Source organism: Apium graveolens, chromosome 3, assembly GCF_009905375.1.
Source record: "Apium graveolens cultivar Ventura chromosome 3, ASM990537v1, whole genome shotgun sequence".
Taxonomy (NCBI): Eukaryota; Viridiplantae; Streptophyta; class Magnoliopsida; order Apiales; family Apiaceae; genus Apium; species Apium graveolens.
The window spans coordinates 222,622,515-222,648,904 of record NC_133649.1 but is presented as its reverse complement, the minus strand read 5'-3'; the positions used below and the strand labels follow the sequence as shown (position 1 = coordinate 222,648,904).

Below are 26,390 nucleotides of genomic sequence, written 5' to 3'. Positions count from 1 at the left end.
GAAAAAGCCAAAGTGGGGGTCATCGAAAATCTTCTTCCACCAATTTCTGTTAAGGGAGTTCACAGTTTTCTTGGTCATGCGAGCTTCTACAGGCAGTTCATCAAGGACTTCTCAAAATTTCTAAACCTTTGTGCAATCTTCTGGAGAAGGATGTCCTGTTCAAGTTTGATGACGAGTGCATAGCTGCTTTTGAGTTCTTGAAGAAGAGTTTAATCACGGCACCTGTCATGACTGCACCTGATTGGAATGAACCTTTTGAGATGATGTGCGATGCAAGTGACTATGTAGTTGGAGCAGTTCTTGGGCAGAGAAAGAACAACATATATCATGTGGTCTACTATGCTAGTAAGACCCTAAATGATGCTCAACTGAATTATACTACTACTGAGAAATAACTTCTGGCTATTGTCTACAGTTTTGAGAAGTTTCGATCTTATCTACTTGGGATGAAGGTGACATTTTTCACTGATCACGCTGCAATTCGATATCTCATGTCGAAGAAGGACTCCAAGCCTAGATTGATTAGATGGGTTCTTTTGCTTCAAGAATTTGAGTTGGAGATCAAGGACGTAAAAGGTATTGAGAATCAAGTCATTGATCATCTCTCCCGTTTGGAAGATCCAAGTTCAACTTCACTGGATAAGACATTGATAAATCAGTCATTTCCCGATGAGCAGCTGTTTGGAGTGCAAGGGGAAGAACCATGGTTTTCAGACATTGTGAACTATATTATGAGTAATATCATGCCACCCGACTTATCGTACGCTCAAAGGAAAAAGTTTCTTCATAAAGTAAAGTGGTACATGTGGGATGAACCATATCTATTTAGGCAAGGAGCTGACCAAATTATCAGGAGATGTATTCCGTACAACGAAGTGGGGGGATCTTGCGAGACTGTCATTCAACTATTTATGGAGGCCACTACGGTGGAGAGAATACAACAGCTCGAGTCCTTCAAGAGGGATTCTTCTGGCCTACATTATTTAAGGATGCGCGTCAATTTTTTTTGAAGTGTAATCGATGCCAGCGTGTGGGTAATATGTCCAAGAGGGATGAGATGCCTCTTAATGTGCTTCTCGAGGTGGAAGTCTTCGATGTTTGGGGAATCGACTTCATGGGGCCGTTTGTCTCATCTTGCAATAATCAGTATATCTTGTTGGCGGTTGATTATGTGTCGAAATGGGTTGACATCAAGGCTTTGCCGACAAATGATGCGAAGGTGGTGCTTAATTTTCTTCATTAGCAGATATTCACAAGATTTGGGACTCCAAGAGTCATAATCAGTGATGAGGGATCGCATTTTTGCAATCGCAAATTCAGTGCCATGATGCAAAGCTATAATGTGAATCATCGCATTGCTATAGCCTACCATCCGTAGACTAATGGTCAAGAAGAGGTGTCTAACAGGGAGATCAAGCGTATTCTAGAGAAAGTTGTGTGTCCATCAAGGAAAGATTGGTCTTTGAAGTTTGATGAAGCTGTTTGGGCATATAGAACAACATAGAAGACTCCATTGGGAATGTCGCTGTTTCAGTTGGTGTATGGTAATGGGTGTCATTTGCTTGTAGAGCTCGATCATAAAGCGTATTGGGCTTTGAAGAAGTTGAACCTTGATTTAGATGCAGCTGGTAAGAAGAGAATGCTTCAATTGAATGAACTCGGCGAATTTCGGCTTCAAGCGTATAAAAAAAACAAAATGTACAAGGAGAAGGTCAAGAGGTGGCATGATAGGGGTCTAGTGCTCAAGTCATTTATGCCTGGACAACAAGTTTTATTGTTTAACTCTCGTCTCCGTCTTTTCCCTGGTAAATTGAAGTCGAGATGGTCAAGGCCCTTCATAATTAAAACTGTGTTTCCGCATGGAGCTATGGAGATTTTTGAGAATGATCCAGGCCAAGCATTTAAGGTAAATGGTCAGAGGTTGAAGCACTACTATGGGGATATGGCAAACCGTGAGGTGGTTAGTGTCGTTTTATTGTCTACTTGATCTCGAGATTATACGTCAAGCTAACGACGTAAACCAAGCTCTTCTTGGGAGGTAACCCAAGTATGTTGTACATTAGTAGATAGAGGAAGCAGAAAGAAAAGGGAAAACACAAAAAAATCAGAAAAACAAAAAATCCAGGGCCAACTTCAGTAGCACGGCGCGCCCGCGCTGATCTAGCGCATGGTCGCGCTGAAATTCCAGAAACTGGGTGCGCCCGCGCTGATCTAGCATGCGGCCGCGCTGAGTCCCTGATTCAGAAAAAATTCTAAGTCGATTTTTGAAGAAAAAATCGGGGTTTTTAATACAAAATCAATTCCACCCGATTTTTACTCTTCCACATCCCAAATTTTCCTCTCCAAATCAAACCCATTATTCCCATAGTCAATTCTCACTCCTTTTCCATATCTAATTCTCTCCCAGTCTCCTATATATACATACACTTATACACAAACTTCTCCATCACTTCTCAAAACTCTCAAACACACAATCTCTCTTACAAACTTCTATTCTCTAAATCTCTTTCGATCTCAATGGCACCAAAAAGATAACAAACTCAAGTAAGCAGCAGCACCACCGATTCTTCGAGTGCAGGTGGTGTGAGGCCTATACTTTTGACTCCCGGGGTTGAGGCGGAGTATGTGAGGCTGCTTTCGAAGCCTATAGCCAAGGAGCGTGATTTTCTGCCATCGGGGAAAGATGGTAAGTTGTTGGAGATGATCTTGGAGATGGGCTGGGTGGTTTTCTACGAGACACCCGCTACTGTGCCCATGAGTGTAGTGCGTGAGTTTTATGCTAATGCTAAGGTGGATAAGAACGGGTTCACTATGATAAGGGGGATGACGGTGGATTACAGTGCTGAGGCGATTCGAAGGGTAATTGAGCAACCAGAGAAGAAGGAGGAGCAGGAGAACTGGAACGAGAAGACTCCGGAGAAGTTTAGCTTGGATTTGATTGTTGCTACCCTATGCGTGCTTGAGATGCATTGGAAGTTCAGGAAGGGAACGAACAAGTATACCACTTTTCCTGCCTCGTGCATGAACAGGTTTGCACGTGCATGGAATTTTTTTATTTGTGCTAATATCATGCCATCTTCTCATATATATAAGATTACTGTGGAGCGTGCATGGTTGTTGTGGGGTATTCTGCAGGGGGATTATATGGATCTTGGGATGGTGATCCATCAGGGTATCCTGAGGTTCTTGCGAGGGAGTACTACGGGTTCGATACCCTATGTGTCCCTTGTGACGAAGTTGTGCGTGGTGGTTGGTGTTCGTTGACCCGCACATGAGCAGCTACAGCTCCCCAATACTCCGATTGATAGTTCGATGCTATTAAACATGAAAGAGTGGTAAGGTGGGAAACCCGATCCTAAGGGGCTTGGTTATTCTTATGACCATCTTCCAGGTAGAAGGCCAGCGGATCAGACTTATGCTGGTGAGACTTCATAGGCTCGTCGATCAGTATGGAGAGCTCCGTTAGGAGAGGAGGTTGGTCCTTCGGGATCACAACAGCAGCAGGAGGAAGCACAGGGTAGTTCTGGTTTGAGTATGACCCAGTACAGACGTCTAGCTAGAAGATGGATGTGATGCATAACATCCATAGCAGGTTTGCACATGACCTCACCCATGCATTGGGGACTGCTTTCAGAGCCACAGGCCAGTATTCAGTGAGGACTCGGTGTATCCACATCCAGACACTCCTGACACTCCACCCCTTGAGAGTGATGATCCTGGTTTTGATTAGGTATGCCTGATTCCTTGCTATTACCTTCATTGAGGACAGTAAATATTTTAAGTTTGGGGGTAGTAGTTAAGGAGAATGTGTTTTGTGTGAGTCGCATGTAGTTTGTATATTCATGCTAGTTTAGTTCATATAGTTGCATGTTTACCATGTAGTAGTTTTTTTATTTATTTTATTTTTTATAGTTTTTATGATAGTTTGTTCATATAGTTTCATGCATTTGCATAATAACATGATCCCGTAGATGATTTTACTAATTGATTGGTGATATTGATGCTAGTGTAGTGATGTCGTATTTAGTGATGTTAAGTCTTATCGAGTTAATTTGCATGACTAGAGATAATTGTATTTCACTAAGTCTTATAGGTTGCTTGAGTGCTAGATCATGGTCATGGTTTATTTGTTGTCGAGGTTTAATCGCTTGTTTATATTTAGAATTTAGGATATTCTCTTAATGATAAAATAACATGGATATTTAAAAATTGGAGAAAATTGGATTTCATTGCTAGTTGTTGTGGCTAAGTGTCATATGGCTAGTAGCCAGCTCATTTTATATGAGTAGTCTAGGGTTGAACGAGATGGAGCGAAACGCACTCGTTCATAAATTTGTGAAAAAAAAGAAGAATAAATATGTGTTTATGCATAATTGATCACGAGTGGGCTCTTTAATACTCGAGTTATTAAGTTCTTAGGGGACTTTGTGCCTAGTGACCTAAGGCTTTTTATAGTCTGGGATTCACTAACCTAACGCTCGCTACATGGGTATTATTTTATAAGTCTTTTGTGGACCTCACTCATTGCACGATCAAATAAGTATATTTGTGTTGTTTTTGTGTTGTGAATAAAAGCGTGAATCCATGTAAACCTCCGATATAAGAATTGTAGTGTTATAAGTTATTTTGAGTCTAGTTTTTATTCTATTTATAACCTTACGATTGCTTTGCTGAGTAGTGAGCCATGATTATTGATCTAGTTGCGATAGTATATCTGTAAGTATTTGCATACATGCACGTTTCTGGCTTGTAAGTTGGTTTGTGGGGTTTAATTTATCTTTGTACGAATAACTGCATTTGTTGAGATGTTGCTTGTTGATTGGCTTAGTTATTCTATGGGGATCGCTGCATTCATATAGTTTGAATTCATGCATTTTTATTTCTTGTTCTTTGAGTCTGTTTATGCTTGAGGACAAGCATTAATTCAAGTTTGGGGGTATGTTGAGTGGCATTTATGACACTTTATTACACTCCGTAAAGCTTTGGATTGATGTTTTGCATTCAAGTTGTTAATGTTTTTAACGTATTTTGTAGTGTTTTTGCATTTCAGGTAACCAGGTGAATTAGCATGGTTTTAGTGCTAATTTGGTGTTAGGCTGGTGTCTAGAATAAAAGCTCATGAAAAGACCAGCTCAAATCAGCAAGAAAAGAAACAGTCAGCATTTTTTCCAGAGAGACGGCGCGCCCGCGCTGTGATAGCGTGCCCGCGCTGTGATAGCGCGCGGCCGCGCCAGGAGTCCAGAGATGCAGCGCGCCCGCGCTGGTCAAGCGCGCGCCCGCGCCAGGTCGAATTCATAAAATCCCGTTTTTCCTCATGAAATTTTGATCCAGAAGACTTCTACTTTGCGTGGGCTGCTATATAAACATAACTTATGCTCATTTTTCATAAGAGACGTACCAGAGCTTAAGGAGAAGGCGTAAGAAGACCGTAGAGCACAAAATCAACCAAGGCGAAGAAGATCTAGTTTTATCTTGTGATTCTTTGTTCCAAGTTATAACTTTGGATGCTAGTTTTCTTATCCGTGAACCTTTACTTTTGTTTTGTACTTGGTTTTATTATTTGTTATAAAGACTACGTTTATTATACCATGCTTTCATTGGAACCCGCGTTGATGATGAGTCCGATCATGGGCTAATCGTTATCGTGGGTTTCTAACGAATTTATTTATGGATTTCTTTATTTAATTTATTTCGATACCTTAGTGTGTGGTGATTGTATGATAACCTCATTTTGGTTGTGCTTATTCGTCTTATGAGCGTCTCGAACTTATAAGATAGTGTGTTAATCTTTAATGAAGCGAAAGTGAATTTAAGGGTTTAGAACTTGCCATGCTAGCATAGGTTCATGTATTCGTTATGCATGATTCGTAGGTAATTTTAACCATCTTACTTGCCCTATGTAATCACGATAGATAACTTGCGCATTAAACCGTTATATTTTCAATCCTTATAGACATATAAGGACTAAGCATAATTGGTGTCTATTCAACTTCTATCTCTTTTTTGGATGCTTGGTAGTAGGGTATTCGTACAACGAAAGTTGGCATTTATCAGTTTCGTGTTATCTGATTAGTGTCATCACCATTACATGCTAAGGTTAAGAACAAAAAGCCTATTGAATGAAGTATGTAATGAAGTTAGAATCCCATGTTTGTGTCATATATTAATCAATTCTCTTTAATCTCTTAGTTTATGATCTTTAGTATAATCTCTTAGTTAATCTTAGTATAAACAACCATAAATTGTTACTCGTCTTAGCATTGGATAATAACCATACTAGTGTTGCATAAATACATTGATTGAAATTAACCTAAACCTATCCATGTGGGAACGAACTAGAATTTATTCTATATTACTTGCGATCATGTATACTTGCGTGAAAATTAGCGTGTTATAGCCCTAACAACTGCCTAAAGGTCTATGTAATTGATCAAAAGAAAATCATGGAGACCATAAATGTGACTTTTGATTATGACAAGTGTCCAGGCTTGGAATGCCTTGATGAAAATGAAGCTGAAGCCCTTGCATTTGAAAATCTCAACATTGGAAGTGATTCTGATGAAGACGCTAAAGTCATTGTACAACAAATGGTGAATGAAGATACTACTGAACAGGAAAATCATGGAAATAGAAGCTCATCTCAAACACCTGAATTTGATAGCACAAACTCAGAGGGAGAAAGAGAAGAAGGATCTACTAGTCATATCAATAATGAAGTAAATATTGAAGGCACCAGTCAACGAACTCACACCAGAAAATGGGATAGGAGTCATAATAAAAATGCAATAATTGGTGATCTCAATGCTGGTGTAAGGACTAGAAGTTCAACTGCTAATGAGTGCCTACATGCATGCTTTTTGTCTCAATTAAAGCCTAAGAAAACTGAAGAAGCTCTAATGGATCCTGATTGGATATCTGCCATGCAAGAAGAGCTTAATCAGTTTGAAAGGAATAAAGTTTGGGAGTTAGTTCCTGCACCAAAGAACAAAAGTGTAATTGGAACCAAATGGGTGTTAAGGAACAAGAAGGATGAAAATGGTATAGTTACCAGAAATAAAGCAAGGTTGGTTGTAAAAGGCTACTCACAGGAAGGAGGAATTGATTATGATAAACCTTTTGCTCCGATTGCAAGACTTGAAGCAATAAGGATTTTCTAGCATTTGATGCACATTCAAACTTCTAAGTGTATCAATTGGATGTCAAAAGTGCCTTCCCAAATGGTGAGTTAGAAGAAGAAGTTTATGTGCAACAACCACCTGGCTTTAAAGATCCAGAATTTCCAGATTTTGTGTACAACCTACTCAAGGCTCTATATGGACTAAAGCAGGAACCTAGAGCTTGGTATGACACACTGACATATTTTCTACTTAAACATGGTTTCACTAGAGGAACAATATACAAGACACTCTTCTACAAGCTGCATGGTGGTGATATGATCCTAGTTCAGATTTATGTGGATGATATCATCTTTGGTTCTACTAATGAGAAACTCTGTCAAAGATTCTCCAAGCTTATGCAAAGTGAATATAAAATGAGTATGATGGGGGAATTAAGTTACTTTCTTGGACTTCAAGTCATTCAAAGAAGTGATGGAATCTTCATCAGCCGAACTAAGTATGTTAAAGATTTATTGAAAAAAATTGGCATGGTTGATTGTTCACCTGCATCTACACATATGTCTACAGCAACAAAGTTGGATGAAGATAAAAAGGGCAAGAGTATAGATATTTCAAGCTATAGAGGGATGATTGGATCATTACTTTACTTGACTGCAAGTAGACCAGACTTCATGTTTGCAACATGTCTGTGTGCAAGATTTCAAGCCAATCCAAAAGAATCACATTTGATGGTTGTGAAGAGGATTTTCAGATACCTGAAAGGGACTCCAAACTTGAGATTATGGTATCCTAAGTGAACTGGTTTTGAAGCTGTTGGATACATAGATGCAGATTTTGCTGGATACTGGGTTGACAGAAAGAGTACTAGTGGAAGCTGTTAGTTTCTTGGACAAAGACTTGTATGCTGGTATAGCAAGAAACAACAATCTGTGTCAACTTCTATAGCTGAAGCTGAATACATAGCTGTTGGAAGTTATTGTGCTCAAGTGCTTTGGATTAGAAATCAGCTAATGGATTATGGCCTAGTGTTACACAAAATTTCAATCATGTGTGACAATATTAGTGCTATATATATTGTGGCTAATCTAGTTAATCACTCTAGGACAAAGCACATTGATGTAAGGTACCATTTTATTAGAGAACATGCTGCAAATGGTACCATTGAGCTCATTTTTGTTCCAACAGAAAAACAATTAGCTGACATTTTAACTAAACCTTTTGATGAAGCAACTTTCACTAGACTTGTAGGTGAAATTGGAATGCTTAATTTTTTATCCTAAGGCAAGAACTCAGCTAATGTGTTGCAGCTGATTAATTTCTAGTAAATAAAAAGTAATTTGATTTTATTAGAAATTAACTGAAATATGAATTATAAATATTTCAAAAATCTCTGCATATTTATTTTTCAAAATTCAAAATTCAGCTTGGAATTTTTCAAATTCTAAAAAAACTGTCTAATTGTTGATTTACATTTTCAATATGTAAAGTTAACACAGGGCATAATTAAAGTGATCAAAAGTATATAGAGAACCGAGTTCTCGATAAATCTAACTGACTTATCGACAAGTCATTTTAAGACTTCTTGAGTGAGTTCTTGATAAGAAAATTTACTGACTTCTCGAGTGACTTCTTGATAAGCTTTATTATGACTTATCAATAAGTCATTGTAGAGTTCTCTATAAGTGATTAACTCACAGAGTTCTCTACAAGTATCATTTTAGACTTATAAATAACTCAAAAACTGAAATAATTTAATTCAATAAATTATTTTGATTTATTCAAATAAAAATTGGAAACAATTTAGTCCATTTTGGACAAACTCGATATTTATTTGACATCTCGATAAGTTAATTTTTAGTTCTCTAAAAGAGTAAATTAAAATGACTTCTCGATATGTAATTCACCTTCAAAATGACTTCTCGATAAGTATACTCCAAACGTATATTTTTGACTTCTTGATAAGTCATCTGCTTTTACTATAAATACCTAGAAATCTCGATACACATATACTTACGCCTTCGAGAACTTTAAGTGACCTAGCTTTTTTCAATTCCAAACCGATTTCTCTCTCGTTTCAAACCTTTTCTCACTAATTTTTCTTACCCATTCAATCTTACTCAACAACAATGGCCCTGAACAATGTTAGAGCTGTAATCCCAGAGAATGGAACCAACTATATTGCTTTCACTGATGTTAACCAAGCCCCTGACAGTTTCAAGGGGTTTGTGAAATTTTTGTCTGAATCATATCTTGCAGGTGCTCTAACAGCTAACCCAGTCCTATACTTGGATGTTCTGTATGAATTTTGGACAACAGCAGTGGTGAGAACTGTTATGCTTGACAACTCTGTGTCCTTGGTGGTGACATGCTCAATTGGAGGCCAACAGATAGAGTTCAATGAGCAAAATGTTAATGAAGCTTTGGGTCTTCCAACTGCAAATCTAGTGGAGGTGCCAACCCAAAATGATCTAGCTGAGTTCATGGACTTTATCAACTATGGTGTGTTAGATATATGTGATAATGTCATGTGTAATATGATTTATATTTAGTTTTCAGATCTTACCTAACAGGACAAATCAGTACTTAACTAGAAATCAGTACTTATACTGAAGTCAGGACTTAAGATATCAGAACTCAAGTTATCAGAACTTAAGTTATCAAAAGAAATTTATCAGGAGATAATATCAGGACTTAAGATGACCTTCAGATAAGGCAGGTGGCTGATTGAAAGGAAAGAAGATCGAGACTAAGACAGAAAGAAATATGCATGAAGAAAGAATTCTATGAAGAATAGAATACTTGGAAGAAAAGATAACTAGTTGATATATTTTAGGAAGCAGAATTATATTTCATATAAATTAGAACATTATCTTGTAATAATGTAGTATATAAACACGGACATAGGATTTACACTATAAGTGTTATCATTATCGAAGTTATTATTCTTTGTAACCCTAGCAGCTCTCATGATAATTTGTTCATCACTGAGAGAGGACAGTTCCATATTGTAACAGAGTTTATTGTGTTGAATAAAATTTGTTTTCTGTTACTTGAGTTCTTATATTCGATTTGATTGTAGTAAACACTGTATTCAACCCCCTTCTACAGTGTGTGTGACCTAACAAGTGGTATCAGAGCAGATCTGTTAACATACATACAGTTTAAGATCCAAAAATAATCATGTATGAAGAAGAAACTCCAACCAAGCCCACCAAAACTGAAAAACCCCCCAAAAACCATAACCCATAGTCGATATGAGACTATAAGAGTTCCCATGTTGAAACCTTCTGAGTATTCCATATGGAAAGTGAAGATGGCTATGTTTCTGGAAGCTACAGATCCAGAATATCTCGACAGGATTAATGAAGGACCACATATGCCAACCAAACTCTCTGTGGAAGTTGCAGGTCAGCCAGCAAAGTCTGTACCAAAGGAGAAAAGTGATTACACTGCTGAAGATATCTCATCGATTGTGAAGGATGCAAAGGTAAGACACTTACTGCATAGTGCCATTGATAATGTCATGTCAAACAGGGTAATTCAATGCAAGACTGCAAAAGAGATATGGGATGCTTTGGAAACAAGGTGTCAGGGAACTTATTCAATCAAGAAGAACAGGAAGACTATACTCACTCAAGAGTATGAGCACTTTGACTCAAAGCCTGATGAGTCATTAACTGATTTGTATGACAGATTTGTCAAGCTCTTGAATGATTTGTCACTAGTTGACAAAGAGTATGATATTGAAGATTCAAATCTTAAATTCCTGTTAGCTCTTCCTGAAAGATGGGATTTGAAGGCCACAATAATAAGAGACAACTATAATCTTGATGAAACAACTCTTGATGAAATTTATGGGATGCTCAAGACTCATGAACTTGAGATGGAACAAAGAAGCAAGAGGAATGGAAGAAAGTCAAGGACAGTTGCTTTTGTGGCTGAGGAGGAAAGTCCCAAAGTTGCTGCCTCAAAGAAAGGCAAGGGAAAGGCTCTCATCACAAAGTCTGATACTGAGTCATCAAGTTCTGATAGTGATGATGACGGATGATGACTCAGAAACTGAAAGTATACCTGAGATGGACCCTGATGAGGAGATGATGAAGCTGTGTACTTTTATGGTGAAAGGAATCACAAAGATTGCATAAAGAAAATTCAGGAGAGGAAAGAAGTTTTCTAGGAAAGGTGCAAGTTCTGATAAGAAAGGTTTCATAAAATCTGAAGGCAAAGGAGGAAAGTCTGACAAGGAGATTACTCAAATGTTAAATGCTACAACTGTGGTGAGAAAGGCCATATATCTCCTAATTGCAGAAAAGGGAAAAGTGATAAAGGCAAGGCTCTTGTCACAAAGAAGAAAAGCTAGTCAAATGCTTCAGATTCTGAGGATGAGGAAAACTATGCCTTGATGGCAAATGCTGATAGCAGTTCTGATACTGCTAACTTAAAGGTACCTCAAACTACGTATGCCTTTCATACTGATGATATTACTGAGTTAAGAAGATATCTTAAGACCATGTTCATTAGTTATAAAGATCAAACTTTAACATGTGAAAGATTAACTTCTGAAAATCTTGCTTATAAAAAGAGAAATGATTATTTAGAAAAAGAGTTAGTCATGTTCCATTAAACTCAGAAAGATAGAGATGATGCCTTTTATGTTAGGGATGAAGTGCTAAAAATGAATGAATCTCTAAAAACTGAGTTAGAAAAGGAAAGAGAAATTATCAGGACTTGGACTAACTCTGGTAGAACAACTCAGGATATTCTTAGCAGTGGAAACTGGAGAGAGGGCTTAGGTTATGGAGATGATAAGAACAGTAAGGGAACTGTAGAAACTGAGCCTATAGTTGTTAAACAAAAACCAAAGATAAATCTTGTTAAGTTTGTAACTGCAAAGACTGATATTGAGAAATCAGAAGTTAAGGAGAAATTAACTTTGACAAACATAAATAGGATAAGCCAACTGAAGTTAACATAGGCTTAATGACGAAGAAGCAGCTTAAACATAAGCTGAAAGGTGTTAAGAATGTAAACAAGGTAAAGCCACCTAGGAAAAATAAGAATGGAAAGGAAGGTGTGAACAAAAGTAACAATTATAAGCTTGTTCCTAATGCTCCTAGAAAAACATGTCATAACTGTGGAAACTCTAACCATCTGGCTTCTTTTTGCAGGAATAATAAGAACATTGTTGAAGATCAGATGACCTGGAGAGATTTGTGGGCGGTTAAGAGATGATTTATACAGTCATTTATTATGGGAATAATGTCAGGGATCTGTTTTATTAATTCCAGATTTGGTGCTAATCTGATTTCTAGTTTGTTGGGATTCTTGTCTGTCCAGAATAATCCTATATATTCTGAGACTCCTCTTGTATATGATAAGCAAGGATAATACAATAAAATTGTTTAGCAAGCTTCTCTTCTGTGCCATTGTTTCTTTCATGGTAACAGAGCAAGGATATTGTTGAAAGAAAAATACACCATGGCAGGCTATAGACAGGCCCTTACCGGATCAAGCAAGGACGGAAAGGAGGAAGCTGTTGTGGAATCATCTCAAGTACCTAAACTTGCTATTAATCCCATTGATAACTCTACCCTTCCCCTTCAGATTACTCCCTTCAAACTAAATGGGAAAAATTATCTTCAATGGTCAAGATCTGTTCAAATGGTTATACGGGGAAGAGGAAAAATTGGGTTTCTTGATGGTTCGCTAAAGAAACCAAGTTCAACTGATCCTTCGTACAATATGTGGGACACTCAAAATGCTTTGGTGATGTCTTGGCTCATCAACTCCATGGAGGAACAAATCGGGTCACTATATTTGGTCCACTCCACAGCCAAGGTCATTTGGGATAAGGTGAAAGTTGCATACTCTGATTTGGATAATTCAGCACAGTTGTGTGAATTAAGAGATAAAGCCAGAGATCTCAAACAAGGAAGTATGGACGTCACAGAGTACTACACAACTCTTACCAAGTTATGGCAGGAGCTGGATATATTTGAGCCAAATGACTGGTGCAGTGATTGTGTAGGCAAATATGCAGAACTTGTAGGAAAGACCCGTACTTTTGACTTTCTAGCTGGATTGAACAAGGATCTAGATGAGGTCCGCGGGAGAATGATAGGAATGTGGCCACTGCCTCAAATTGAAGAAGTCTTCGCTGAAGTTCGAAGGGAGGAAAGTAGGCGGAAAATTATGCTTGGTGATCCTAAATCTACTATTCAATCAGAGGCTTCTGCACTTGTCTCTAAGAGTTATGATCCGATGCGAAAATCCGAATTCCCGAATGAACCAAGGCATCCTAAAAGAGGAAATCTTTGGTGTGACTACTGTAAAAAAACTAGTCACACTAAAGAAAATTGCTAGAAATTGAATGGAAAACCTCCAAATCAGAATTATCGTGAACATCAAAGGCAGCATGGGCACTTTCAGAAGGATACTCGTGCCTATCAAACCAATGTTGAACGAGCTGAACAAAAACCTGGTGAAAATTTAGGCGGCGCCTCAATAAGGAGCAACTTGAGCGCCTTTATAAGCTTGTCTCTCCTGATAATATAACCGGTACTTCTTTAGTAGCCCAACAAGGTAATTTTCTTTCTCCTGATACTTTCATTGCACATGAAGGACATTTGCATTCAGCTCTAAGTTGTGCACAAGATAAATTAAGATCTTGGATTATAGATTCTGGTGCCTCAGATCATATGACAGGTTGTGCTCAATTATTATCCTCATATATTCCGAATCATGGGAATACTAAAGTAAGAATTGTTGATGGGTCATTGTCTCCGATTGATGGAATTGGAACTGTTAAAATTAACTCAACCCTTGTTCTCAAGACTGTATTATATGTTCCAAATCTATCAAGTAATCTATTGTCTGTAAGCAAAATTTCAGAGGATTGTAATTGTAAAGTCATTTTCTTACAGAATTGTTGTGAATTTCAGGACTTGAGTTCGGGGAAGAGGATTGGCAATGCTAGTGAACATGAGGGGTTGTATTACTTTGACATGGGCAACGACGAGAATAAACAAGTTCATAATGTTAGTTGGGAACCTTTGTCAAGGCAAAATCAAGTAATGTTGTGGCACTTCAGATTAGGACATCCCAGTTTTACATATTTGAAGCATCTATTTCCTTCCTTGTTTAAGAATGATGATAATTTTCAATGTGAAATCTGTCAGTTATCCAAACATCAAAGATCCGTCTTTAAACCCAAACCTTATAAAGCTAGTAGACCTTTTGCCATGATTCATAGTGACATTTAGGGGCCTTCTCAGTCTCATAACATTTACTCAAAATGTTGGTTCATTACCTTTATCGATGATCATACTCGTGTATGTTGGTTGTACTTGCTCAAAGATAAATCCGATGCCAAACAAATTTTCATAAATTTTCACAAAATGGTTGAAACTCAATACTCTATTAATATTCAAGTCTTACACACAGATAATGGTAAAGAGTATTTTAACCATATTTTAGGAAAATATCTTATTGAAAATGGGATCATTCATCAAAGTTCTTGCACCTACACCCCCCAACAAAATGGCATCGCTGAAAGAAAAAACAAACATCTTTTGGAGGTTGCTAGGTCAATTATGTTTACATCCAACACTCCTAAACTTTTCTGGGGGGATGCTGTTCTCACTGCTTGATGCCTTATAAATAGGATGCCCTCAAAGGTTCTTCAGTTTCAAACTCCACTAAGCGTCTTATCTAAATCTTTTCCAGAAAATAGGACTATCAGTAGTCTTCCTCTAAAAGTGTTCGGGTGTACTGTATTTGCCCACAACCATGAACTCAATCGAAACAAACTTGACCCAAAATCCTTAAAATGTATTTTTCTTGGTTATGCTGCGAACCAGAAGGGGTATAAATGTTACTATCCTGAAAAGAAAAAATTAATTGTGACCATGGATCTTACCTTCTTTGAAAATACTCCTTTCTTTCCCAAAAATTTTCTTCAGGGGGAGGAGAAACAAAAACGTGGTGAAAGAATTAGCGAAGAAAATATTTGGCAAAACTCTACCTCCTGGCAATATTTTCCAGAAATCCTCGATTTCCCTCTTTATCCCTCTGAGTATTCATCTTTGCCAATGGAAGAGACTGGTGATGAGAATAAAAAAACAAGGGGAGAATCTTGATGCTGAAAATAATCAAAAGAAAAACAAGGTGTCTGATTTAGATGAACAGAAAAATACCCATCCTAATAAAGAGCTTCTTGTTTATTCTCGTCGAAAGAATTAACAGCCACCTCCAGCTCTCGAGACTTGCCATGAATCTGACCCGGAATCAGGTAACTTACCCGTTCATTCTCTTGCGGAAAATTCTAATAATTTACCTATTACTTTAAGGAAAGGTGTTCTCTCTTGTACTCAACATCCTATAGCACAATTTGTACAATATGATCATTTATCACCTTCCATGAAAGCACTGGTATCCAATCTTGAAGGAGAAGAAATTCCCAAAAATATTCAGGAAGCTTTACGACGACCTGAGTGGAAAAGGGCAGTTGAAGAGGAAATGAAAGCTCTAGAAAAGAACGGCACTTTGGAAGTGGTAAATAGACCCAAAGATGTTGTTCCAATAGGATGTAAATGGGTATTCACTGTGAAATATAAATCTGATGGGTCTATTGAAAGGCACAAAGCACGTTTGGTTGCCATAGGCTTCACTCAAACATACGGGATAGATTATCAAGAGAGTTTTGCTCATGTTGCCAAGCTAAATATAATTCGTGTACTTCTCTCTCTTGCAGCAAATCTAGACTGGCCGCTCCATCAACTTGACATCAAGAATGCATTTCTTAATGGAGACTTGAAAGAAGAAATTTATATGGAACTGCCTCCTGGTTTTAAGAGTGTTGGAAAAATAAGACAAGTTTGTAAGCTGAAAAAAACTATTTATGGACTGAAACAATCACCAAGAGGATGGTTTGAAAGGTTCACAAAGGTTGTCCGCCAACAAGGGTATAAACAAGCTCATGTTGATCATACCTTATTCTACAAACACGAAGGCGGCAAGTCAACTATACTAATAGTATACGTTGATGATATTATCTTAACAGGTGATAATATTCCTGAGATTAATAGATTAAAAAGAAAGTTGGCAGACGAATTTGAGATCAAAGATATGGGAATGCTAAGGTATTTTCTTGGTATGGAGATTGCTCGAAACAGATCAGGCATTCTTGTTTCCCAAAGAAAGTATGTCCTTGAACTTTTGAAGGAGACAGGCCTACTTGGATGCAAGCCTGTTGATACTCCGGCTGATCCAAACATAAAACTTGGAGATCAGTATACTAGTGCTCCTGTAGACGAAGGTAGATATCAACGACTTGTTGGGAAACTCATATATTTAGCCCACACAAGACCTGATATAGCTTTTGCCGTTAGCATGGTAAGTCAGTTTATGGACAAGCCATATAAAGAACACATGGACGCGGTTATTCGAATATTAAGGTATTTAAAGGGAAGTCCAGGAAAAGGATTGTTCTTCGAGAAAGGAGAGTCGCGAGAAATTAAAGCCTATACTGATGCAGATTGGGTTGGTTCAGTAGTAGATAGGAGATCTACCTCTGGGTATTGTACTTATGTTTGGGGAAACTTGGTCACGTGGAGGAGCAAGAAACAAAATGTAGTCGCCAGAAGTAGTGCTGAGGCTGAATTTAGGTCTTTGGCAAATGGAGTTAGTGAACTGATTTGGCTGAAGCTATTACTCAAAGAACTTCAAGTTGCAATAAAAAGCCCTATGAAATTGTACAGTGATAACAAGGCTGCCATCAACATAGCTCATAACCCTGTCCAAACATTTGCATTCCTTATGTACCTTCAGTAGAGCAAACAGCAGATATTTTAACTAAAGGATTGCCTAGACCCTTATTTGGAAGAATGATCAACAAGCTAGGATTGTTCGATGTGTACAATCTAGCTTGAGGGGGAGTGTTGAAGATCAGATGACCTGGAGAGATTTGTGGGCGGTTAAGAGATGATTTATACAGTCATTTATTATGGGAATAATGTCAGGGATTTGTTTTATTAATTCCAGATTTGGTGCTGATCTGATTTCTAGTTTGTTGGGATTCTTGTCTGTCCAGAATAATCCTATATATTCTGAGACTCCTCTTGTATATGATAAGCAAAAATAATACGATAAAATTGTTTATCAAGCTTCTCTTCTGTGCCATTGTTTCTTTCAAACATAAACTCCTTACCTTCAAAATCAGGAGTTAAGAGTCAGTCTGTTAGATATAAGCCACAAAATCCTTGTTTTCATTGTGGTAGTTTATGGCATTCCATTTATACTTGTAAGGAATATCATAGTTTGTACTATGATTATTATCAAATAAAACCTTCTGTAAAGAAAGTTAGCATTATTCCTTCTAGTGTAAGTTCTGACGCAAAGTCTGATATTGTAAATTCTGATAAGAAAAATGTTAACATAAACTCTGATGCTAAATCCGCTGCAAATGTTAACAAACTTAAAAAGGCCAAAGGATCCAAGCAAGTTTGGGTCCTTAAAACTAATCATTAGTGGTCTTTGTGATTGCAGGGCAACAGGAAGAATATCCTAGTTCTGGACAGTCGATGTTCAGGACATATGACTGGAAATAAAGTCCTGCTATCAGACTTTATGGAGAAAGCTGGCCCAGGTGTTTCTTATGGAGATGGCAACATTGGAAAAACTCTGAGATATGGCAATATCAATCTTGGGAATGTCATCATTGAAAAAGTAGCTCTGGTCTCAGGACTTAAACACAATCTGCTGAGTGTGAGTCAAATCTGTGATAGAGGTTATCATTTAGATTTCTTTGAAGAACACTGTGAGGTTGTAAGCAAAGCTACAGGCAAAGTTGTTCTGAAAGGATACAGGCATGGTAACATTTATGAAGCCAAGCTTTCAACAAGTACTGATGGTTCTGCAATCTATCTGTTAGGTAGAGCATTAATTGAAGAAAGCTGGGATTGGCACAAGAAACTCTCTCAATTAAATTTTAACAATATAAATGAATTAGTCAAGAAAGATCTTGTGAGAGGACTGCCAAAATCAGTATTTGCTCCTGATGGCCTTTGTGATTCATGTTAGAAGGCAAAATAAAGAAAATCTTCATTCAAGAGCAAGACTGAATCATCAATTCTTGAGCCTTATCACCTACTACATGTTGATCTATTTGGACCAGTGAATGTCATGTCTATTGCAAAGAAGAAATATGATATGGTCATAGTGGATGAGTTCACCAGATACACATGGGTGTATTTCTTGCACACAAAAAGTGAAACTTCATCTATCTTGATTGATCATGTCAAGCAACTGGATAAATTGGTCAAAGATTATGTGAAGATCATAAGAAGTGATAATGGCACTGAGTTCACGAATTTGATCATGGAAGAGTTCTGCAAAGATCATGGAATAAAGAAGGAATTTTCTGCTCCTAGAACTCCACAACAAAATGGAGTTGTTGAAAGAAAGAATAGAACTCTTATTGAAGCTACACAAACTATGCTTGATGAAGCAAAGTTGCCAACCTATTTTTGGGCTGAAGCTGTGCAGACTGCTTGTTTTACTCAGAATGCAACACTTATCAACATGCATGGAAAAATACCATATGAGATGGTGACGAAAAAGAAGCCAAATCTGAAGTATTTTCATGTATTTTGATGCAAGTGTTTTGTTCTTAAGACTCATCCAGAACAGCTATCCAAATTTGATCTAAAAGCTGATGAAGGAATTTTTGTTGGATATCCACTTTCCACAAAAGCTTTCAGAGTCTACAATTTAAGAACAAGGGTTGTCATGGAATCTATTAATGTCTCTTTTGATGATAAGAATATTACTGGACTTGAAGATTTCAATGATCATAATCAGCTGAGATTCGAAAATGAAGTTTTAAATTCTGATTCTGTAAATACTGACAGTCTAAATCCTGATATTGCAAACTCTGATGGATTAAACTCTGATGTCATTGAAACTGTGGTGACTATGCCTAAGGAAGATGCACCTGTGTAGGGGGAGCATACTGAAGATCCAACCACATCTCAAGAAGCATCAGAATATATAACAGGTTCTTCAAGTTCTGATTCGTCAAGTTCTAATGGGCCAAGTTCTGATAATTCTGGAAACTCATGTTCTGATATTTCTGGAAACTCAAATTCTGAAGGATCCAACTCAGATAGCATAATTTCAGGGGGAGCATCAGAAAATGTTGATGGAGATAGCATGGATCATGGGGGAGCATCCAGTTCTAGAGAAAACCTTCCATCTGCAAGGAAGTGGACTAAAGCACATACACCTGACTTAATTATTGGAAATCCTGATGCACGTGTCAAAACTAGAACAACTACATCAAATTAATGTCTCTATCATTCTTTTCTTTCTCAGACTGAACCTAAGAAAGTGGAAGAAGTTCTTCAAGATGCTGATAGGGTGCAAGCAATGCAAGAAGAGTTAAATGAATTTGAAAGAAATAAAGTCTGGACCCTAGTGCCAAGACCAAAGAACAAGTATGTTGTTGGTACAAAGTAGGTGTTCAGAAACAAAACTGACAGTGATGGCATAATTACAAGGAACAAGGCAAGGCTGGTTGCAAAATGATACTCTCAACATGAGGGAATTGATTATGATGAAACATTTGCACCTGTTGCTAGATTGGAAGCCATAAGGATATTTCTGGCTTATGCTGCTCACAAGAAGTTTAAAGTCTTTCAAATGGATGTGAAAAGTGCTTTTCTTAATGGAGAATTGGAAGAGGAAGTATATGTTGAACAACCTCCAGGATTTGTAGATCCCAAATTTCCCAATCATGTCTACAGGCTTGATAAAGCACTTTATGGCCTTAAGCAAGCTCCAAGAGCATGGTATGAGACTTTAGCTCAGTTTCTTCTGGAAAGTGGATTTAACAGAGGGACTATTGACAAAACATTGTTCTACCTCAACCATGAAAAAGACTTACTTTTGGTGCAAATATATGTTGATGATATCATTTTTGGTTCTACAAATGACAGACTTTGTAAGAAGTTTGCCAAGCTGATGCAGTCAAGATATCAAATGAGTATGATGGGAGAACTTAACTATTTTCTGGGCCTTCAAGTCAAGCAGAATGAAGAAGGAACTTTTATTTGTCAATTTAAGTACACTAGAAATTTGTTGAAGAAATTTAGAATGCAAGATTGTTCAAGTGCATCCACTCCTATGGCCACTGCAACAAAATTGGATAAGGATACTGGTAAATCAGTAGATATTACTGATTACAGAGGTATGATTGGTTCACTACTCTATCTAACTGCAAGTAGACCTGATATCATGTATGCTACCTGTCTTTGTGCAAGATTTCAAGAAGATCCAAGAGAACCTCACTTAATAGCTGTGAAAAGAATTGTCAAGTACCTTAAGGGTACAGCTGATCTGGGATTGTGGTATCCTAGAGAATCAGACTTTAAGCTAATAGGTTACTCAAATGCAGATTTTACTGGATGCAAAATTTACAGGAAAAGCACAAGCGGAAGCTGCCAATTTCTTGGGGGCAGATTGATTTCTTGGTTTAGCAAGAAACAGAAGTCAATTTCCACATCAACTGCAGAAGCAGAATACATTGCTGCAGGAAGCTGTTGTGCACAGATTCTTTGGATGAAGAATCAGTTACTGGATTATGGGTTAGAATTTTCTAAAATCCCTATTTACTGTGATAATCAAAGTGTTATTGCTATGACAGGTAATCCAGTTCAACACTCAATGACAAAGCACATCAGCATTAGGTACCATTTCATACAGGAACATGTGGATGAAGGTACAGTGGAATTGCATTTTGTTCCAACAGATCAACAACTAGCAGATATCTTCACAAAACCACTGTGTGAAGCTACTTTTACAAGATTGGTAAATGAACTTGGAATGGTTTCAGGTTCTTTCTCTAAATCTGCTTAGTTTATGTTCTGATACATCAGACTTTATGATCAGTATTTACAGATATTACTATCTTTGTATATTATGTGCTTAAATTGAAATTTGCTTAAGTGCTGATTATTGTCTGATGTGAATTTCTAAACTCTGATAGTGATATGAATGTTTCTGTGGCTATTCAATCTAATGAGGATAATTGTGCTAGATGCTGACCTAGTAGTCTTTAATATACTAAAGATCCCATGTTTGAAGTAATTGTTTATATGGAAATCTATTAACACAAGCAAATTCTGATATTGAGCTTAGTTAAATTTACTTTGTCTATCTTATTACTAAGTCAAAAACTAGAATAATGTTTCTTTTCTGTTAAGTTCTGATGTTATTAAATCTGATGGATGTACTAAGTGCTGATAAGCCTCACTTATCAAAAGAAAAAGAAAAGAAAAGAAATAAATATCAGGTACTCCTTTGAGATCTAGAGTAAAAATGTGGAAGGGAAGACCTAAGTGCATTGCTGGTATTAAGTAATATGCATTAAAAAAGCAAAATAAAATTTTCTTGGTGACTTTGCACACTCTATGATTACTGGAGAAATACTCTGATAACAGCATAAATTCTGATAAGCAGTCGTGACTCGCTTACACTGAGAAGCCACTGTAAAATGGAATTTCAAAAGATGCATAAAATGAGCACAAAACAGTTGAGGTGGACTCGTGCATGAACTCATTCTAAAGTAGACTTCAGAATAATGACAAATTTTGAGCAAAGTTTTTAGTTATGCCTTATTTCTAAGATGTATAGAAGTGAATCAGACTTTACTCTTTGTATGATATTTAGCTTAATGCACACACTTACACTCCATATGAATGATGAAAATTACTGTGGTGATAAATGTTGTTTTAGATGAACAGTCTATGTGTCAGATTGCATAAATTATGAGGACAAGTTCTGATGGAATTTTTGATGATTAAGTTCTGATATAACCATATCAGTATTTGTGTGAAGAATTACAGGAATACACATTCACTTTTCGAGTTAAGGAGCCATATTCTGATGACTTTTAAATCCCGATAATAATCAAGTTCTGATGCTGACGTGGCAGTATTTATTTACTTGGTTTATTTTTGGTCATTACCTGAACAATAAAATTTTTACAGAATATTGGTTAATATGAAATAAAATAGTCATAATCATTATAGGTTAGTGGTTAGCGTGTATGTCTTGAAAAACTGCATGCGCACGGTAATCATTATTATATCCCGTGCCCATCAACTCTGGCTTTAGATCTTTTACTTACTGTTATTATAACACATCAGTCTAAGGAGTCGAGGGGTCATTATTTTTACTTGTAATTTTTAACCAGTCCTCGCATCCCTTAGTATTCCATTGCCTATTTAAATGACTGATCATTCGTCAATAAAACCACATCTGTTCATTTCTCTCAAACAATGGCATATTTTAGTTGGTATTACTCTTATGGCACAGAAACTGTGACTATCTTTCGAAATGGAATTTCGACTTCATATTCTATCAACAACATTCCATTTGTCATCTGGATTCAACTTTTAGAGAACATTAAAAATGATCTGTTGTCTTTCCAAAGAGAAGCTCATCTTCGTATTCTTAAACAACAAGAGCAAATCATTCGTCTTACTGTTCTCTTTGTTGAAAGTAGGAAGAAGAATTAGTTATCATCCATCCGTTTCTCTTCACCGTCAGCTTTGTCAGTCTTCTTAGACTAGGACTAGGGCTGTTGATGTTAAGAATCGTAGAATAGGACTATCTTATAATTTTTGCATGTAATTGCTAAATTTCATCAAATGTAATCATCTGATATATCAATGAAATTTTCTTTAATTACAAGATTTGTTCTTTGTTTCTCAAATTATATGATTGTGCATGTTTAATTACAATTTATTAATCTTTACTTCATCGACTTTTAATTTTATTTTGTGATAAATGTTTTGATTAAATTCTGTTGATTTGAGGAAACAACTGAGGAACAGGTTCCCATATCAGAACTTGTTGTTCTAGAAGCTGGGAAGGTTTCTTCTCAAAAAGATACTGTAACTGGGAGTTCTAGGCCCCTCAAAAGGCTTAGAAAGTTAAATTCTGATGATAAAGCTCCTACAGCGTCTCCACCTTTGAAGACGTTAAAGAAACAGAGAGCTCACAGGAACATAGTTGAGTCAGATTCAGAGGATGTAGTGGAAGCAGCTAAGGAAGGGGATCAGGAATCTCTGATCTCAACAGAACCAATTGTTATTGAATCACTTCCTTTTGCACAACCAGAAACTGTTCAAGACATAATACCTACATCTCCTATGTCACCTATAGTTGATCCAGTACATACTAAGAACCAAGATCTACAAGTTCTGATGCTGCCAATGAAGAAACTACTGGTGAAGCTGCTGCTGATTTAGATGCTGAGCAGCAGGTCCATCAGGACATGTACCTCAACAAACAGTTCATAAAGCTAATCTAATCAAGAAGTTTGTTAAGGAAGCACCAGTACCTTGGAGTGAAACTCTTAGAGGAAAGGAGTGGACTAAGGAATGGAACACAGTTAGTTTTGTTCCTTCTGAAAAGATTCTTGCTGAGCATCTGGCAAAAGCTGATGAAATGTTGTTAAATGATGATTTCAAGGCATAGATGAGAGTTACTGCATTGAGTACTAGGAACCTTCAGGGTCAACACTCAACAACTCATGCCAAGGTGAATAAAATTCAAGAAACTTTGATCCAGCAAGATATGAATGTGAAACTTGAAAAGAACAGATTTTTCAAGCCAGCCTTTAACAGAATTGCCTACATTGAGAAAACTCAGGAGAAGCAACAAACTCAAATTGATGAAATTCTGAAGAATCAAGCTTCTCACCAAAATCAACTCAATGAGATCCAATCCTCAGTGGAATTGCTTGTCTCTCTTCTTTTACCTGCTGGTGCCAAAAAGGGGGAGAAAGTGATTAAGTCCAAATGCAAATATATTCAGACACTGAAGGGAAAGGATGATGGACATGATGACCAGGGAAACTCTAACAAGGGTAGAGGTCAAGGTCAAGGCAAAGGATTTTCATCAAGTAAAGCTAGAATTACAAGTCAAGGAACAAGTTCTGATACTGGGAGAAGAATAAGTTCTGATACCGGTAAAAGGATAAGTTCTGGTGAACATCTAGAACTTGATGAAGATATTTCAAAGCAGTTATTTCTTAAAGAAAATCCAGGAATGGACTTTGAGAGTCTAAAGGAAGAAGAAGCTAGACTCAAAGCAGAAGGTGTCAGGACAAAATCTAAAGCTTCTATTGTTAATTTTTTTTTCCAAAACCTAAGGGTATTGTGATAAAGGAAAGAACAAATTCTGAGGCAATCAAAGCCAAATCACAAATGGAAATTGATCCAAGGTCCAAGGGCAAGGAAAAAGTTGATGAACCTGTAAAGGTTTATATGCCAGTCATGGATGAAGAAATAACTGATGATAAAGAAGATGATAATCTTACTCTGATGCAAAAGAAGATTTTTCAAACAACCTCTGACATGGCTCATGTTGTTCAGAGTCAAGATGTAGTAAGTTCTGATATGACAATGAAGCAAGCAACCTCTGACATAGCTCAAGTTGGCTTGATATTAGAAGATAAGAAAAAGGAAATCTCTGACATTGCTCATGTTAAACCTTCAAAGATACTCCTACCAGGATTCACCAAAGCTAAACAAACTCAATCTTTGAAGACTGCAACAAGTGGTTTTGAAGCAAGAGTTATTACAGGAAAGGAAGCAAGAGATAAATCTGGATTGGGTAGTTCTGATGAAAGAAGAGTACACAACACTACCAATGATCCAACTTCCTTAAGTGAACCAGGTGTTGGAGCAACTCCTGAAAGATTGAATCGACTTGAATCTGTACAAATGGTTTACCATACCTTTTTGAAAGAACATATCTTGTTATATTTTATGACAGATGGAAGGGTATACCATATTAGGCAGAATGCTATACCACTGAAGTATTTTAAGGGACTGGAACATATTCTATTCCTACTTCAAGTGAAAGACAGATTAACAGATAGTGTTGCAGGTTATTTAAAATCTCAAATTCAAAGACAGAAGAAGCTTTATTCTATAAAGTCTGATAACACATACTGTCCCAAGTACAGAGATCACAAAGGTGATATTGTCGAAATGAAGCCTAACTCTGCTAAGATCATAACTACTTTTCTGGGTTTTAAGGCTGTGGAATTCAATCTAGAGTCTGACAAGGCATATCTGATCAGACTAGATCAGGAGATAAGAAAAGTTATGATAAATGATCGCAGAATAGCTATTTTTCAAACTGGTGAAGATACAGCTGAATTTGATAAATGCTAAAAGGAGGATGGTCAATGAACTTGAATATGCTGAGAGATGTTTGTTGAAGAACTATCCCTGAACAACTCTTGATATCAAAGAGATCAGAAATTGAAGCCAAGTCAAAGATGTACAACTGCTTAAATTCTGAAATGTATACAGACTGAAGTTGTTATCAGAAGTTAAAGATGGTAAAACTAAAAGGACTGTAAGTTGTAGTTATCTAGTCAAATTCTCATGCATTTGTACTTAATGTTTTTGACATCATCAAATATCTGTTGAACTTGTATATTATGTTAATTTACAAGTTGGGGGAGATTGTTAGATATATTTGATAATGTCATGTGTAATATGATTTGTGTTTAGTTTTCAGATCTTACCTAACAGGATAAATCAGTACTTAACTGGAAATCAGTACTTATACTGAAGTCAGGACTTAAGATATCATAACTTAAGTTATTAGAAGATATTTATCAGGAGATAATATCAGGACTTAAGATGACTTTCAGATAAGGCAGACGGCTGATTGAAAGGAAAGAAGATCGAGACTAAGATATAAAGAAATATGCATGAAGAAAGAATTCTATGAAGAATAGAATACTAGGAAGAAAAGATAACTAGTTGATATATTTTAGGAAGCAGAATTATATTCTATATCAATTAGAACATTATCTTGTAACTGTGTAGTATATAAACACAGGCATAGGGTTTACACTATAAGTGTTATCATTATCGAAGTTATTATTCTTTGTAACCCTAGCAGCTCTCGTGATAATTTGTACATCACTGAGAGAGGACAGTTCCATATTGTAACAGAGTTTATTGTGTTGAATAAAATATGTTTTATGTTACTTGAGTTCTTATATTCGATTTGATTGTAGTAAACACTGTATTCAACCCCCTTCTACAGTGTGTGTGACCTAACATGGTGGAAGAATCAACCTGGCAAGCTTGAACATAACAAACCTAAGGAAGGAATGGTCCTTTATGTTTGATTCTATTGTAAGGCCCTTCACATGCAGGAAGACAGGATATGACAGCATCT

The 26,390-nt window shown here is 36.9% G+C and overlaps 1 protein-coding gene across 1 annotated transcript; it reads left to right on the top strand.

The window, feature by feature from the left end:
* Positions 1-12,596: 12,596 nt before the first annotated feature.
* Positions 12,597-16,949, top strand: LOC141714838 (uncharacterized). Its single transcript, XM_074518334.1, has 4 exons — positions 12,597-13,435; positions 13,612-13,954; positions 14,060-14,155; positions 15,363-16,949. The coding sequence occupies exons 1-4, from the start codon at positions 12,597-12,599 to the stop codon at positions 16,947-16,949; spliced, it is 2,865 nt and encodes a 954-aa protein (XP_074374435.1).
* Positions 16,950-26,390: the final 9,441 nt, after the last annotated feature.

Coding starts and splice junctions, on each gene's coding strand:
- LOC141714838 (XM_074518334.1), top strand. CDS start 12,597: ATGGCAGGCTATAGACAGGCCCTTACCGGATCAAGCAAGGACGGAAAG. Junction 13,436..13,611: donor CCTAAAAGAGGAAATCTTTG/GTGTGACTACTG, acceptor GTGAAAATTTAG/GCGGCGCCTCAATAAGGAGC. Junction 13,955..14,059: donor CAACCCTTGTTCTCAAGACT/GTATTATATGTT, acceptor TGTGAATTTCAG/GACTTGAGTTCGGGGAAGAG.